The following is a 16,399-nucleotide window of genomic DNA, read 5'->3' as shown; positions in this document are numbered from 1 at the left end:
AATTTTTTTGGGGGCACAAATGGAACGCCATTGAAATCTGATCAGACACAAAAAAAAATTTATATATATATATATATATATATAATATTTTTTTTGTGTGTGTGTGTATATATATATATATATATATATATATATATATATATATATATATATATATATATATATATATATATATATATATATATATATATATATATATATATAATTATTTATATAGCCCACAAACGTTTGGATTGGAAGCTATGCGGTCAAGAAACGATATGAAACAAAGACTGTTGGAAGTAAAGTATTAGTTGTGCATTAAAGTTTTAAAAGTAGGTCTTCTGTGCTTCTGATAGTGTTGGGTATACAGCGAGGGCTTTGAAATGCATGATGGTGTAGCTTTCAAAGCCACTGAATCTTTTAAATGGTTAGGTGTGTTCAGAGTACGTCAACAGAAAGGCCTCAAGGGTGTGGGACTTAAATTAAAACACCAGGAGGACATTATCTTATGGCACCACCTTTTGTCTGAAACATATCATCCTCTTCATGGTCAACTAATTCAAAATATATTCCCATGGCACGATTGCAACAATCAACATTCCAGTGCTGACATATAAAAAGGGTTGCTCTTCGCTGGGTCGCCATCGTCCTCAGCATCCAGCATCGTGACTGTAGAGGTAACATTACACATATCGACATCCTTTGTACAGGTGATTTTCTTTTTTACAGGGTTTTTCATTGGAATATGAGTCTGACTCTGAGATTGAAAATATGTTTCTGTCATTACGCAGATGGCTTTCGCACTTCGCTTGTTGCTCCTCGTTTGCGGAGTCAGTGGACTGTTGACTGGAGTCGTAAGTCAAATCCTCGCTGACGGTTTCAAACGCATCTTAACTGTTTTGTATGTTTTCTTGCTGTCTTCTTTTGTCACTTGCTTTCATCGATGTCAACTAATGAATTACCATTAATCCTAAAGAAAGCCAAGTTATCAATGTACATCCCAGTGGGCCTCTGATGTCACTTGAACATGAATATGGCGATCTTCAACATCAAGTGATGTCATATTGCTTGACATCAGAGGCCCAATGGCATGCGGACGAGTCATCTACGCAGCAGAAAGGTAAAAAGTAATCATCTTAAAAGTAATACCATGTTTCGAGTAAAAATGTGGAATGCACTACCGACATATAACATTCAAGAAGACAACAAACATCGATTGAAGACATTATCGAAAGAATATTTGATATAAAGCCTGGCTTTCTGCTGATGTCAATACACTTGTGGAATTCAGTGAATGAGAGCTTGCTCCTGTACTGTACTTACGTGTTGTGATTGTTGTCGTTTTTTTGTGTTCTTGGTAGTAATAATGTATTGCACTGTAAAGATAAAAGTGGAAGTGGACTGTCAAATCTAACGGCGATGCTTTTGTTCTTCACAGTGGTCAAAGAGAAACAATCACGAGAAAAGGCGTAAGACATTTTGCAAGGCTCCCAAAATAAATCAATAGATGAATACATTATTTGTTCCATCGGCATTTGATCTCATATTTAAGCGATATATCTCGTTTTTTTCTTCCAACAATAAATTGTGTCGCAGACAATTCTTGTCCTAAAGGCTGGACTCAGCTAGGCGGTCGCTGTTTCGTCTTTCAAGACCACCGCATGGAGTTTGCAGATGCAGAGGTATGTATGGACAACGTTCACGCAGTCATTGTGCTTTTGCGATAAGTAGGCATGTGCCAATTTTAGATCCTGACGGCAAGACAACTGTGAGCAAAACGATCACCGTATCAAAAGTACAGCTCTAAAATGACCTTTGGGGAAATAAAAACAGCACCACCCTTTCCATTGAACACCGTATATTTTATTTCTACGCAAAATATATAGAATATTTGGGAAACATGTGCAATGCTAAGTTTCATTAGTTAAATTCATGTGAACATTCTTCTTCTGTTTTAATTCTTCTGAGTAAGTCATAGTGTCTCATCACTGGTGAGCTATTTTGACAAGAAGCCCGTGGACTATTCATGTTGTCCTTGGGGCTAACTAGTACCAGCTGGCGTCATATTTTAGGACAATGCATATTAACAGACAAAAAAAGGCATCGGTGTTTGCAGTGTCTCTTTCGTCTTGCTCCCTCTCTCCTCCTCCTGCATGCGTAACGCAACTGCTTGCTGAGAAGGACCAAAAAAAAAGTTACTTGGGAGGCGATTAACTTCACAGAGGCTCACCAACTACTCAATTCTGCATGCAGCCATTCCTATCGTGCCCCGCTCAGGCGTCCCCATCAAACCGGTCACTGGCCCATTTCTCGCACTTGAACCAGTTTTCTGATTTAAGTTGTGATCCAACTGGTTGTCTGTTGACTCTCGAAATATCACGGAAAGAACTGAATGAAGTTTTCTACATTCGTGACTTGGACAGGATGACAACCAGCCTTGAGTCTTTGCTGAACTCGACTTCATTTATACATTTATAGCAAAGTGCTGTAAACAAATCATAAATACAAATCTTCTCCTTTCAAAAAATAATAATAAAACATAGCTAGCTAGCACTACAATCGGCACATAGCTAGCACTCACATTAGCACGTTGCAGAGTGCAGATTCAGTCACACTTGTTGACGTGACTGGTGTTTGCTCCAAGTAAACAAGCAATGGTCGTTTTTATTATATTTTTTAACAACCGAAAGTTTGCCCGTTGATGAGAAACAAGTACAGAAAGAACGGTTGATCTCTTGACATTCATGTGCTTCATTGAATGTTTTCTCAAATTTTTTGTTTTATGTTTCCTCATGTAGACCATCTGCAACATTCTTGGTGGGAATTTGGCCTCCTTCCACAGTGCTTCGGAATATGCCGTAGTTCTCGAGTTGACTCGGGCGGCCTCGGACCCAACTGTCGATGTTTGGCTCGGACTCCACAAGACAATCGAGGTGCGACACGTCCTAATTCTTCAAACAACTGACAAAAAAATGATAGCCAGGATGAATGACGTGACACTAACTATCGCCACAAGCATAAAAGCAACATTTTCTGCAATGATATTAATGTTTAAAACATACTATTGAAGAATATGTATAAAAAAAAAAAAAAATAATAATGCATGATGTCATGTATTAGAACTGATCGGTGGTGAGGCTGGGAATCGCTGAGGTGGTGTTGGCACTAAATCCTGTTTCGAGGACTCAGCGCTTTTGTTCGATCCATCGTTTTTATACTTTTTCCTCTCTGTGGTGTTAAACAGTGAAAGACACGTTTCGTGTATCGGAACTCTGTCTGGTTCCAGCATTACCCCCAAACGTTCCAAGAGTTGGGTGTGGGAATTCCTCGTCGCGCCCTCGTCTCACGCATCTTGATACCACAAGATTATGAGCTGCTGGTTTTTCAGCATTACACACTTTAGCTCTGCTTGATACTTGGCACATTGTCTCACAGCTGTCATTGGGTGATACCACGGCACAATGGTACACTTACGTTGCGGAACGTCTTTCCATACTTATTTGTCATGTCCTTGTTTGTGATGGTACTAGTGTAGGCTGTACTACCGGAGACAAATGTTTGTCCTTGTGTTTTCTACATACATGGCCAGTAAAGATGATTCTGATTCCGATTCTGATTACCTGGTGAGAGAAGATGTTGAGTTTTTGTGACCCCCCAAAATGCGTGCACTGCCGTGATCAACATGTCTCACGTTATGACAAGCATACATTTCCTTTGGGTGGTGACAAATTTGACCCTTTGTCTTCCAGGATACCTTCTTCTGGACCGATGGCTCAGAATTCAATTTCACCGCCTTTAACAATAACAACAGCGCTGGAGATTGCTTTGAGATTGAACGCAGCGGTAAATATCCTGTATCGTTACTTTAAGAGGGATCATGGCTCCTTGCATGTTCGAAAGTAATATTACTGTCTTGGGTTTTATTCTAGACGATCTCTGGGACAACGACAACTGCGGCGACAGGAACACATTTGTTTGTGCCAGACGCGCTGACCAATGCAGCCACTGATGAGTCCCCAACCGTCATAAAATCGATCGTGTCTGTGTTCTTTAAAATCTGTGCTCTCATCGTATTCTTTGATTTGCTAGACGGTCTATACTTTTTCAAACTACCGACTTATTCATTTATTTATTTGCTGTCAGTCAAATAAGTTTGACAAAGCAGGATAAGCAAATGTCTGTCACACAATAAAGCGTTTTTTTTCCCTTCTTTTTTGGGGGAGGGATGTCGCCTTCAATTCATCGCTGTTCAAAAACTGAAAGAATTCCGTTTCCCAACCCACAGTTTTATTCATGTGACATTTAAAAATTCTCACGGCAGACCCCAAATCAAAAGATGTCACAAAATTATCTAAGGTGAAATACGGAGGATCTTATCTCGAAACTCACAAACTGACTTCCTCAGTGTGTCATAACTGTATGCCTGCAATTACTCGTCTGTGTGTCCTCTCTCTCTCTATCTATACTAAATTTTATAACTTTGCTTCATACTGAATATAAATATGTACACTGAATGTGACGCTATATCATGAGGTGTGATCTTTTCTCCAAGCCCTGTATGAGTTTTCTCTTATTACCATTCACAATTTCTGAAAATAAGTTGGGTTTTTGGTTTTTCTATCGTTGTTTGTTTTTTTGTTGTTGTTGTCTATGCGCGAAAAAAAACAAACATTTAATCAGTCAGTAGTTCACAGCTGCCAATGCTGAAAAATGTACTGTAATTGGATCTTATGGCATTGTTGGATGTGTGCTGACGCTTGTCAGGAAAATGATCCCCTGAAGTCCAAACTAGTGAAACATTTGATGTTTTGCCTCATCTGCATAATTGCCAAACTACTTGCCACTTCTCTATGTGGATACCACATTTGACTCCTCGCAAGCTGATCTAAAAAGAACGCTTCTTTGATTCTCAGGATCAAGTGTTCCCACTGCAGAGGTAACACTGCGCACTTTGACATCTTGCTTCTCCAAATCAACTCCACGCGTAGATTTTGCGAGTTTTTTTTTTGAACACATGTTTAACTCTGATATTGAAATCCCTTTTCTGTCATTGCCCAGATGGTACTGACAATTTGCTCATCGTTCTTCCTTTTTGGGATCGGTGGACTCATGATCGGAGCTGTTAGTCAACCTCAGCTGCAAACTCAAACACACCTTTTCTATTGTGCTCAATTTTAAATGTTTTTTTTTAATGTAATGCCGTCTTCATTTGTGCTCATTTTCTGCAATTTGATTTGAACAATATTCTCTTCTTCACAGTGGTCTTACCCTATTAGCCAAGAGAGAGGTCAATAAAACAATTCATTCATTCATTCATTCATTCATTCATTCATTCATTCATCTTCCGAGCCGCTTGATCCTTTTGTGTTGCAGGCTGTCCTGAAGGTTGGACTCAGGTAGACTGTAGCTGTTTTCTCTTCCAAGATGAGGAAAGGCAATTTGCAGATGCGGAGGCATGAAAGACTTTCACACAGAAATTTCACGGTGGCCCTAAACCTGTGAGCTACTCTCTCAAAGCAGCGAACTGTCGATTTTTGCTTCTACTTTGGAGAGCGTCTGCAACATTCTTGGTGGGAATCTGGCCTCGGTCCACAGTGCTCTGGAAAATGCCGTTATTGTCCAGTTGAATGCGGCAGGCACTTCTGATTCCAGTTCAGACATTTGGATTGGACTCCACGAGGCAATAGAGGTAAAATCCTTTTCAATTCTGAAAATAAAAATATTAATAAATAAAATTGAATAAATAAGTTCACAACAATTGTAAAATCGCTTCAGTTCCAAATGATGTCATGCTGCCATCTGCATTTTGAACGGAGCCAAGAAAAGCTCTTTCAGGGGGCCCCTTATAGTGCGGCATAAGTCACTCGTTATTTCAGGTAAAAATGCATGTGCTGGGTCGAATGCTTGCGAAGTTTGAATAAAAGCTAATTGAGTGACAATACAGGGCACCACTCTGTGTGACTGACGGTTATTAATGGCACAGTTGTTTGGGTGCTGGTCTTTTCAAAGTGGTGGTCACATACACCCCGTCATACCTCCAATCTGTCTGTTAGGAATTCTCAACGCGCAACAATCGCACTTGAAAAATCTGCACAATAAAGGCCAAACATTTTCCCGGCACTTAAAAAAAATCTTCAACACTTCTTCGCTCCTACTCACACTTGGACTGATATCATTGGAGTAAATTTTACCTCCTCATGATAACATTTCTCATGCACAATTTTCTGCATTTTGTAATATATATACAGTATATATATATATATATATATATATATATATATATATATATATATATATATATATATATATGTATATATATATATATATATATATATACACACACACACACACACACACACACACACACACACACACACACACACACACACACACGGCGGTCCGGTATTCCAGTGGTTAGCACGTCGGCTTCACAGTGATTCCAGCTCGTGTAAATTTACATCGGTTCGCAAACGAGCATTTGCTCCGGAGCAAATTTTTAAATCACCTCCCTGAGGTGGATCAAATTTGGTCCGGTGTAAGCCTTTTTCTGGGGCTACGCCGGAGCTAATTTGCACGTGTGAACGCTCTACAGGGGCAGCCCCGGCGTAGCACCGGACCAAATCTTGCCGTGTGAACAGCCCTAAGATCTACCTGAACAAATGTGAACAGATAGATAGCTGAAGGTTGAAACACTCACTCACCCTCAGTATAGCGCTTTGGCCTGTTTCTCGAATTACGTCCAGACACTCCCTCACCCGATGTCCTTTCTTTCATTTTGGCCTTTCCTACACACACACACACATTTTCTTCCCAAATTTGAAACCAAAATCCAATTGCTGGCCCTCAGAAATGTCAACAATCTAACTCCTTCAGGAGTAGGGAGAAATAAATCAATTAAAGAGACTTTCTACTTAAGCAATTTGTGGGCCCAGTTGAACTCATGAAATATCTGTGAGGTTAGGCGAGCATCAGACCACCAGATCATGGCCCCCATCGGAATGTTCTGGTGAAGTTCTACTGGTCCTTTTATCCTTAAAACTAGCAATTTTGTATGAACAGTAACTACCAGAGGACAGTATATTCTCAGTTGAACTATTTTATGGATGCTGAAAAAAACATTACCAAGCGGATATTGATTTTAATGAAGTGTAATGTACTTGTCGATAGTGATGATACAACACAAAATCTGTTACGTTGATTGGAATAGGGTTGAGAGAGCTACACCACACAGAATTTTAATTAGTTTGACCAAAAGGGACTTGGCCGTCTTCCTTTGAATCCTTATATCTCAGGAACTGCTCCGTCAATTTTCACAAATTAGGTATTAGTGGAAAGGGAATTCAAAAAAGATTGCAAATCTTTTGCAAGTGTTTAGAAGATTGGTGAATATTTTAGTAATTTGATCTTTTGACCTTGAAATTGACCGTATGGTTTTCTGGTGGCCTTATTGTTATGAAATATTGTTATGGCAATATTTTTCATGAAATGTAACATCTCACATGTTCTGTAAAAGGTTTCGGAGATTTTTTTTTTTTGTGGTAAGGGGTGGAGGGGGGGAGGTTAGCAGCTAAAAGGAGACAAAATATCAACACCCACAGATTTGCAAAGAATACAAAACCTGTTTAATAAAAAGCGTCATGAAGAGGTCTCCGGCTGCCTCAGGTTAAGATACCAACCCGGTTGATCGCAGCTGGTTGGGAGAGCCTCTGAGTTTGGGATTTAAAGGGGAAAAGCACACGTTTTATGGCACCCAAAAGTCCTGAGCTGACATTGAGTGGACGTTGTGATGGAAATCAGCTATCCAGAGGACTGTTACAGCATCCGTCATTACTCGAGCAGCTTCACTGTGGACCTACCCTCGTGTCTTTGGAGACTTGTTGCAGCAGCCTGGCCTTCGATAGCAACAACAATCCTGTCGAGATACCACAGGAGCTCGTTGTTCTTCAGCCTCAGATGGTGTCAGGAGATTTGGAATATGCTCCTAATCAAGATGTCAAAGTGTGACAATCATGCCACAGGCTCAGCACGGCCTGTGGTATTGTGACAAACATACATGCGTGCATTTCAATTTCGGCATGACTCACTGAAATGTGTTCTTTTGCCTTCCAGGAAGGCACCTTCTTCTGGACTGATGACTCACCAGTTGATTTCACTAACTTCAAATCTGACAACGATTCTGGAGACTGCCTTGCGATTGAAAATGATGGTGGATTGCATTTTACTTACAATTTATTCCAACTTGCATTTCTGATGTTTTATGGCTGGGGAATTAAATAGGGAGGAAATTGACGAGAAGATGATTTTCACTGTCGTCACACTATAATTTTGTGTTTCTTTCTAGATGTTCTCTGGGACAAAGACCCTTGCAGTGTGGAGAACAAGTTTGTTTGTGCCAGAGAAGCTGACCAACGTGATCCTCCCTACAAGTCTACAAATCTCTAATCTATTCGAATCTAATCGAATCTGAACTATAATAATGCCTTCCTCTGTATCGTGATGACTTGGCTAAGATTAAAGTTCAAGTAAAATTTGTGTGTGATTTTTGAGGTTTATTACACTTGTATTTCCCTCTTCAACCCAGATTAGTTTATTCTTATTGATTAATTGCTGTAAGTCAAATTTGACAGAGTGGAATAGCACAAAATTATACGGCATTTTCAGCAATATAAGGCTCTTCGGAGTATAAGGCCTATTTGAAAAGTGTTTTCATCTATAGGGTGCACTGCATTACAAGAAAAGAAGCTACAATCGTGGCTGCGGTTGCATTATGCATCCACTCGATGCAGCTACGCGAAAAGGAATACAATATAGCTTTCTATAGAACCGTCTTGATGACAACAACTATTGAATTGCTATGTTGGGATAGAGACATTTTAAACTGTTGAGCAGAAAATTGTATTTCTTTTTTATCTGACGCGATATTTATCCGTAGCACGTTGTTTTACATAGTTGTTGGATTTGTATTGTTTTTACTTGGAGAGGCCTTTTACACTTGAAATGGATTTATTTTACGATTTTTCAAATCCATAAATTGTGTGAACTTTGGATTTTTTTTTTCAATTTTAATAATTGTTAGATTTGTTCAACTTTTTTCCCCAGCCAGTTGGACTTTTGCAGTCATAGTTTGCAATTTCACATATTGTTTGAAATAATAATATCGTCTGAAATAATTATATTGGAAGAAATAAAGGAAAAAAACTAAATTTAAAATGTGTTGAGGTGAGATTGGTTAACCCGTCTGTTGGGCGGGTGTCATGAGATGAGAGAGAGAGAGATAGCAAGAGCTATATATATATATATATATATATATATATATATATATATATATATATATATATATATATATATATATATATATATATATATATATACAGTATATATAAATCTCTCTCTCTCTCCTCTCTCTCTCTCTCTCTCTCTCTCTCTCTCTCTCTCTCTATATATATATATATATACACACAAAGCAGAGATGGGCGAGATGTGATAACATGGCTCTGTTGGAATGCTACTACTCAAGCAACCCTAGTCAGAGGGGTTACATGCAGAGAATCTGGGCTAAATGGTTACTTCGAAACCCACCGTCACGGTTGACAACGAAACAACTAGTAGCTCAGTGTTCCAACATCCACAAACGGCAACTGCTGTCACAACTTGAGATTGATGAGGTACAACGCAGGTTCCATGGTGAAGGCTGCCAGATCAGAGGAGGAGGTCATACCAGCAATTGGGAGGCAAGCCCCAATGAATGCAAATGATGAGATTGGGTGGCCAGCCCCAATGAATGAAATGCTGAGCGATGCAGCAACTGACCTGAAAGCTAAGATCATGGCGAGAATGAAAAAGCTGGGCAACCTAGAAACCGATTACAACGGCTATGTGAAGTACCATCTGAAAGTCTCATAGAAAGTGTGAATGCAGCACTGAGGACGATCCCTACCGTAACGATCACAGAAACCAATGAGCTGATATACGCTTCAGCATCAGTGATCCTGGAGACTCTGGGCTATAAGAGCAACCATGGAAGCCATGAGATACGTTACCCACCATGGAAAAGACGGTTGGAGGCTAAGATCAAGGCGGCCCGGAAAGATGTGAGTCAATTGACGGAGGCCCAGAGAGGTGTGATGAAAAGGCCGATACCCGAGAGGTACATCCAGATGACCATATATGAAGCACTCGAAACAAAGGCTCCAAGCCTTGTCCAGCCGCCTAAAGCGGTACACGAAAGAGAATGAGGCCAGGCGAATAAACAGGCTGTTCGCAACACAACCTGCGAAAGTGTACGCTCAGTGGCAGGGTCCTAACAACAGAGCTAACCCACCAAGACTGGAAACTGAAAGGTACTGGAGGTTGCACATAACAGCAGGGCACAATGGTTGGTGACCCTGAGAGAGGAGCACAGCAACCTCCCTGAACAGAACCCAGTTACCATAACAGTGGCAGACATACAGGAAAGAGTCTCAGATATGAAGAACTGGACAGTACCAGGCCCGGACATGGTCCACACCTACTGGCCAAAGAAACTCACAGCACTCCATGAGCACCTAGCAGTACAACGCCAGTCCACGCCCAGCCAGCGTGGTTGGGCGAGAGGACGCTTCGGGACTCCGGTGGCGGCGGCGCCGGCAGCCAGAGCTACCACCACTTGAGACCAGCCTGCTGAACGGCTAATCCGGCAGCAGCGGCGGAAAACTTCGAACACTGCGGCGGTGCCGTCAGGGGAGGCCACAGGCTCACTGCCACATCACCAACTTCCGGGTTGGCACAAAGATCACAGCACACCTCATCAACTAGCTGACAGCCGACTAGCAACAAAACCCGAAAAATGCCGCCCAAACGAGGACAAGAATTCATGACCCTTACGCAAGTCAACGAACTACTCACGCAACAAAAAGAACTATTCACAGCACTTATTCAGCAACAACAGGATCACTTCAAAGGATTTGTAAAGATGATACTGGATTCAACAAACACACGACTAGACAAATTTTCCAGGGAAGTTCAAGAACTGAAAACTAACACATTCAGGAAACACCACATTCATTTTCATTGCTACGCGGATGACACCCAGCTCTACATCTCTACCAAACCTAATACCATACTTCCACCATCCTCCCTAACCAACTGCCTGCAGGAATTAAAATCTTGGTTCACCTCAAATTTCCTCAAACTGAATAGCAATAAAACTGAATTCCTCCTTATAGGCACTAAATCCAATCTAAACAAAATAAACAACTTCTCCATTCCCTTCGAAAGCTCTTCCATCTCCCCCTCCCCTCAGGTCAAGAGTCTGGGTGTCATCCTTGATAGCACCCTCTCCTTCACCTCACATATCAACCACATCACTCGTTCTGCATATTATCATCTTAGAAACATCCACCGGCTCCGCTCTTCTCTCACTCCTCAGTCCACTGCTATACTTGTACACACCCTCGTCACCTCGCGACTCGATTACTGTAATTCCCTTCTGTTTGGTCTCCCTCAAAAAACCCTCCATAAGCTTCAGCTGGTCCAAAATTCAGCCGCCCGCATTATCACACTCACACCATACATAAACCATATTACACCTGTCCTTCAACATCTCCACTGGCTCCCCATTCTACACCGCATTCAATATAAAATCCTGTGCTCCTCACATTCAAATCCATTCATGACCTAGCCCCTCCATACCTATCTGACCTCATCCATATTCCTACGCCTGTCCGCTCTCTTCGTTCCTCCTCCTCTGTCCTCCTCTCTGTCCCCCCTGCTCGCCTCGTCACCATGGGAAATAGAGCCTTCAGTCGCTCTGCTCCCCAGCTATGGAACTCACTCCCCGCTGACCTTCGTAATACAGCCTCATTAACACATTTTAAATCCCGCCTCAAAACACATCTGTTTCGACAAGCCTATTCACTCAGACCATAAAGCCATTATTTTTATTTATTTATTTTTGTTGTATTTTTTCTTATCTTATTTGATGTAGTTTTTAACATTGTACTCGTGATTTTAACTGCTTGTTGTAAGGTGTCCTTGAGTTTCTAGAAAGGCGCCCACAAATAAAATGTATTATTATTATTATTATTAAAACAAGTCTTAATTTTACCCAAAAGGAGGTTGATGACATTAAAAAACAACAAACGAATGGAACTGACCATTGCAAAGCCATGCAAACTGAAATCTATAAAGTATGTGACAGTATGCTTGTTTTAACTGACAAGATGGACTACTTCGAGGGACAATCTAAAAGAAATAACTTGATAATCGATGGAATTGAAGAAAGGCAAGGAGAAACGTGGACCGAAACGGATGAAAAAGTGCAGAAAATCCTCAAGGACCAACTGCAATTAAAGGAGACAATCGAGGTGGAAAGAGATCGAATCGGGAAGACCTCGACCAAGACCAGTCGTGGTGAAGTTTGAAAAATATAAGGACAAAACAATGATACTACAGAGAGCAAAATACTTAAAAGGCACCAAAATTTACATTAATGAAGATTATACAGATACTGTACGTCAAAAAAGAAAAGAATTGCTTCCAAAACTAAAAGCGGCACGTGAAAGAGGGGAAATTGCCTACTTGAGGCACGACAAACTCATCGTCCACCCCCGCACCAGTACTCCAATTCAAAGGGCTCCACTTCAACATGCTGAGAGCTGATTACCACCAGACGAAACTTAATGACTAAATACATATAGGAAACAAACAACACAAACATGGACTTTAAAATCTTTGATTACGCTGAACATAAGACATTCGATCCAGAGAACAACTTGGATCCAGACAATAATTTCTTCAATCATAATCACAGCATCACAAACTCTAAGTATTATACTGATGAACAATTCAACTCAAATGTATCACTGAAAAATACATTTTCAGTGATACTGATACTACTATTTATATGTATCACTGAAAATGTATTTTTCAGTGATACATATAAATAGTAGAACTGATTGCTTTAATATTGATATGACAATAATCAAGCAGATTATAGAATATGTAGTGCGACCTTTCACACACATATGCAACCTGTCATTCAAAGCTGGTATCTTTCCATCAAAAATGAAAATTGCTAAAGTTATTCCAATCTATAAAAGTGGAGAAAAACATCTGTTTACAAATTATAGACCAATATCACTACTACCACAATTTTCAAAAATATTAGAAAAACTATTTTCTCGCAGACTTGATAGTTTTATACAAAAGCATGCGCTGTTAAGTGAGAATCAATATGGCTTCAGGGAAAAACGGACCACCTCAATGGCAGTTATGGAGTTTGTGGAAGCAATAGCCACTAATATAGACAACAAAGAATTTACTGTTGGGGTTTTCCTAGATCTAAAAAAAGCTTTTGACACAATAGATCACAGTATATTATTGAAAAAACTAGAAAGATATGGCATTAGAGGTGTAGCTTATAAATGGATAAAAAGTTATTTAGAAAACAGATATCAGTACGTGCAACTCAACAATAAAAAAACAAATCAACTGAAAATCACTCACGGAGTACCTCAGGGGTCAGTGCTTGGTCCAAAACTATTCATCTTATATATAAATGATATCTGCAAGGTCTCAAAACTATTTAAATGTGTCCTATTTGCTGATGATACAACTTTCTACTGTTCTGGAATAAATCTGAAACAGCTCCTGACAACCGTAGAAAACGAATTAAACAAATTAAAAAACGGGTTCGACAGAAATAAATTGTCACTTAACCTGAAAAAATCGAAGTCAATTGTTTTTGGCACAAGACCAATCAAACACCAAGCTAAAATTATGGTAAACTCAATTGAAATAGAAAGAGCGTATGAAACCAAGTTTCTCGGATTAGTAATAGACTCAAAACTATGTTGGAAACCACATATCGATAACGTAAAAAGAAAAATAGCCAAGACCGTAGGGATCCTCTGCAAAACCAAGGAAGTGCTAAATAAGAGATCCTTGTACACATTATACACTTCATTATTATTACCATACATGACCTACTGTGTGGAAATATGGGGAAATGCCTGCAAAACAAACACACTCCCTATTCTCAAACTACAAAAAAAAGCAATTCGAATTATTAATAGATCAAAATATACGGAACCCACAAATCCACTATTTATCAAATTAAATACGATGACATTTTATGACCTGGTTGACTTTAAAATCGCCCAATTAATGTACAAAGCACACAATAACCTGCTCTGCCAAAACATTCAGAAGTTTTTTGAAATTCGAGAAAGCAACTATGAATTAAGAGGTACCAACTTATTCAAAAAACTCAAAACAAGAACAAACATCAAGCAAAGAAGTGTATCTAGCAAAGGTGTTAATCTGTGGAACAATCTCGAAACGGACCTAAAAATGAGTAAATCGCTTGCTGAGTTCAAAAACAAATTCAAAAAAATAGTACAAACAACCTACACCAATCAGAGTTAAAATGATAAATACTAAACATTAAATATAATGATAAATCAGAACTAAGTTGATAAATAGAGAAAGGTATTGCAATATCCATTATGAATACAAGAGAAAATTGACACAAGAGTGCCAGGGTGAGGATGTATATAATCTCGATACAAACCAAAAGTTGTGAAAATATCACGGTTAAGGGTAAAGTATGAGCCTTAATGGAGACTTTTTATTACTTTTCTTTTCTGATTGATATAAAAATGATTTAGTAGATATAAACACATAACGGGGTAGGACTAGATAAGTTTTTTACTTCATCCTACTCCCTTGAACATAATAACTGTGTTGAATGAAGACTGATTTCTTTCTTTTACTTTTTTATCTACCTTATTTTCTGTCAAATTATTACTGTATATGTTTTATGTTCAATAAACAAACCAAACCAAACCAAACCAAGTCTATACAAAAATTTCACCAAAATCGAAGAATATTTAACTACATTTAATAAATTTACAATTATTGCCATATCAGAAACTTGGCTTGATGATGAAAAAACAAGTGAAATGAAAATTGATGGATATGAATTGTATGCAACTCAAAGGGAAGACAAAAAAGGAGGGGGAGTTGCAATATATGTAGATAAAACACTGAAATGCTGCAAAATTGAGAGCTTGACAAACACAACTGAGAATCTAATGGAATGTCTAACTTTGGAAATACACATGAAAAATGCATCGAATGTTATTTTAAGTTGCGTTTATAGGACACCAGGATCTTGTCTAGACACATTTAATAAAAAAATGACAGATATGCTGAGTTGTTCTAATGACAAGAAAACACAAATAATGTGTGGCGATTTTAACATCAACTTATTAAACCCAAATGGACAGAAAAAAACAACAGATTTCATAAATACAATGTATAGCAACGGTCTATTCCCAGTCATTCTGAGACCCAGCAGAATAATAGTGGATACGGCCACATTGATAGATAACATATTTATAAATAAGATTGATCACAAAAAGGAAAGTGGACTTCTCATAACTGATATAAGTGACCATCTACCAGTCTTTGTAGTCCTACACAATTACTTTGCTAGAAAAACAAAACCAATAACCCATACATCAGAAATAAGACTCAGAACCCAACATTCCATTGCAGCTTTCAAGCTCGACCTAGACAAGCAAAATTGGTCTGAGGTCTACACAAATGATGATCCAAACACTGCGTTTGAAGCATTTCAGTCAACCATAACCTCCTTATACGATAAATATTTCCCAGTAATTAAAGTCACCAGAAAGTTCAATGGACAAAGTAAGCCATGGATAACAAAAGGCATAGAAAATGCATGTAAAAAGAAAAACAATCTATACAAATCGTTTCTAAAATCCAGAACTAATGAAGCTGAAACAAAATATAAGACTTATAAAAACAAATTAGTAAATATTATAAGACCTAGTAAGAGAGACCATTTTCATGCATTATTAGAGCAAAATAAAAGCAATACTCAAGAAATCTGGAAAATCTTAAATCATGTAATTAGAAATAACTCTAATAAAGTAGATTATCCGGAGTATTTTATGAAAGACAAAAATACCATTATTGAGGAAACGGCAGAAATAGCAAATGAATTTAATGAATATTTTGTTAATATCGGCAGTAACTTAGCAAAACAAATTCCCGATCCAATAAACTCTTTAGAAATACATAAACACATACAAAAAAATCCTTCCACAATGTTTCTTACTGCTGTGAATCAAAATGAAATATTAAATATTGTAAAAACATCCATTCATCCATCCATCCATCCATCATCTACCGCTTATCCGGGGCCGGGTCGCAGGGGCAACAGCTTTAGCAGGGAAGCCCAGACTTCCCTCTCCCTAGCTACTTCTTCCAGCTCTCCCCGGGGGATCCCGAGGCGTTCCTAGGCCAGCTGGGTGACGTAGTCTCTCCAGCGTGTCCTGGGTCTTCCTCGGGGTCTCCTCCCGGTGGGACATGCCCGGAACACCTCACCAGGGAGGCGCTCAGGAGGCAT

The 16,399-nt window shown here is 39.1% G+C and overlaps 2 protein-coding genes across 2 annotated transcripts; both read left to right on the top strand.

Annotated features, from left to right (window-relative positions):
- Positions 1–631: 631 nt before the first annotated feature.
- LOC127595476 (galactose-specific lectin nattectin-like) lies at positions 632–4,599 on the top strand. Its single transcript, XM_052057009.1, has 7 exons — positions 632–692; positions 774–836; positions 1,421–1,451; positions 1,579–1,664; positions 2,781–2,915; positions 3,732–3,825; positions 3,912–4,599. Exons 2-7 carry the CDS (start codon positions 774–776, stop codon positions 3,989–3,991), a joined length of 489 nt encoding a protein of 162 aa, XP_051912969.1. The 5' UTR covers positions 632–692; the 3' UTR covers positions 3,992–4,599.
- A 633-nt stretch (positions 4,600–5,232) lies between these two features.
- Positions 5,233–8,514, top strand: LOC127596280 (galactose-specific lectin nattectin-like; the record flags this gene model as incomplete). The annotated part of the gene is made up of 5 exons (XM_052058566.1): positions 5,233–5,269; positions 5,356–5,435; positions 5,534–5,671; positions 8,092–8,188; positions 8,324–8,514. Coding segments are annotated over 5 exons (453 nt in total), but the record flags the coding sequence as incomplete, so codon positions are not given.
- Between the last annotated feature and the right edge of the window lie 7,885 nt (positions 8,515–16,399).

Source organism: Hippocampus zosterae, chromosome 2, assembly GCF_025434085.1.
Source record: "Hippocampus zosterae strain Florida chromosome 2, ASM2543408v3, whole genome shotgun sequence".
NCBI classification, from domain to species: Eukaryota; Metazoa; Chordata; class Actinopteri; order Syngnathiformes; family Syngnathidae; genus Hippocampus; species Hippocampus zosterae.
This window is presented reverse-complemented; position numbering and strand designations above follow the sequence as displayed.

Bases quoted from the DNA above. Each gene is read 5' to 3' on its own strand.
- LOC127595476 (XM_052057009.1), top strand. From the start codon at position 774: ATGGCTTTCGCACTTCGCTTGTTGCTCCTCGTTTGCGGAGTCAGTGGA. The intron at 1,665-2,780 runs GTATGTATGGAC...TTCCTCATGTAG, and splicing joins TGGAGTTTGCAGATGCAGAG to ACCATCTGCAACATTCTTGG. The intron at 3,826-3,911 runs GTAAATATCCTG...GTTTTATTCTAG, and splicing joins CTTTGAGATTGAACGCAGCG to ACGATCTCTGGGACAACGAC.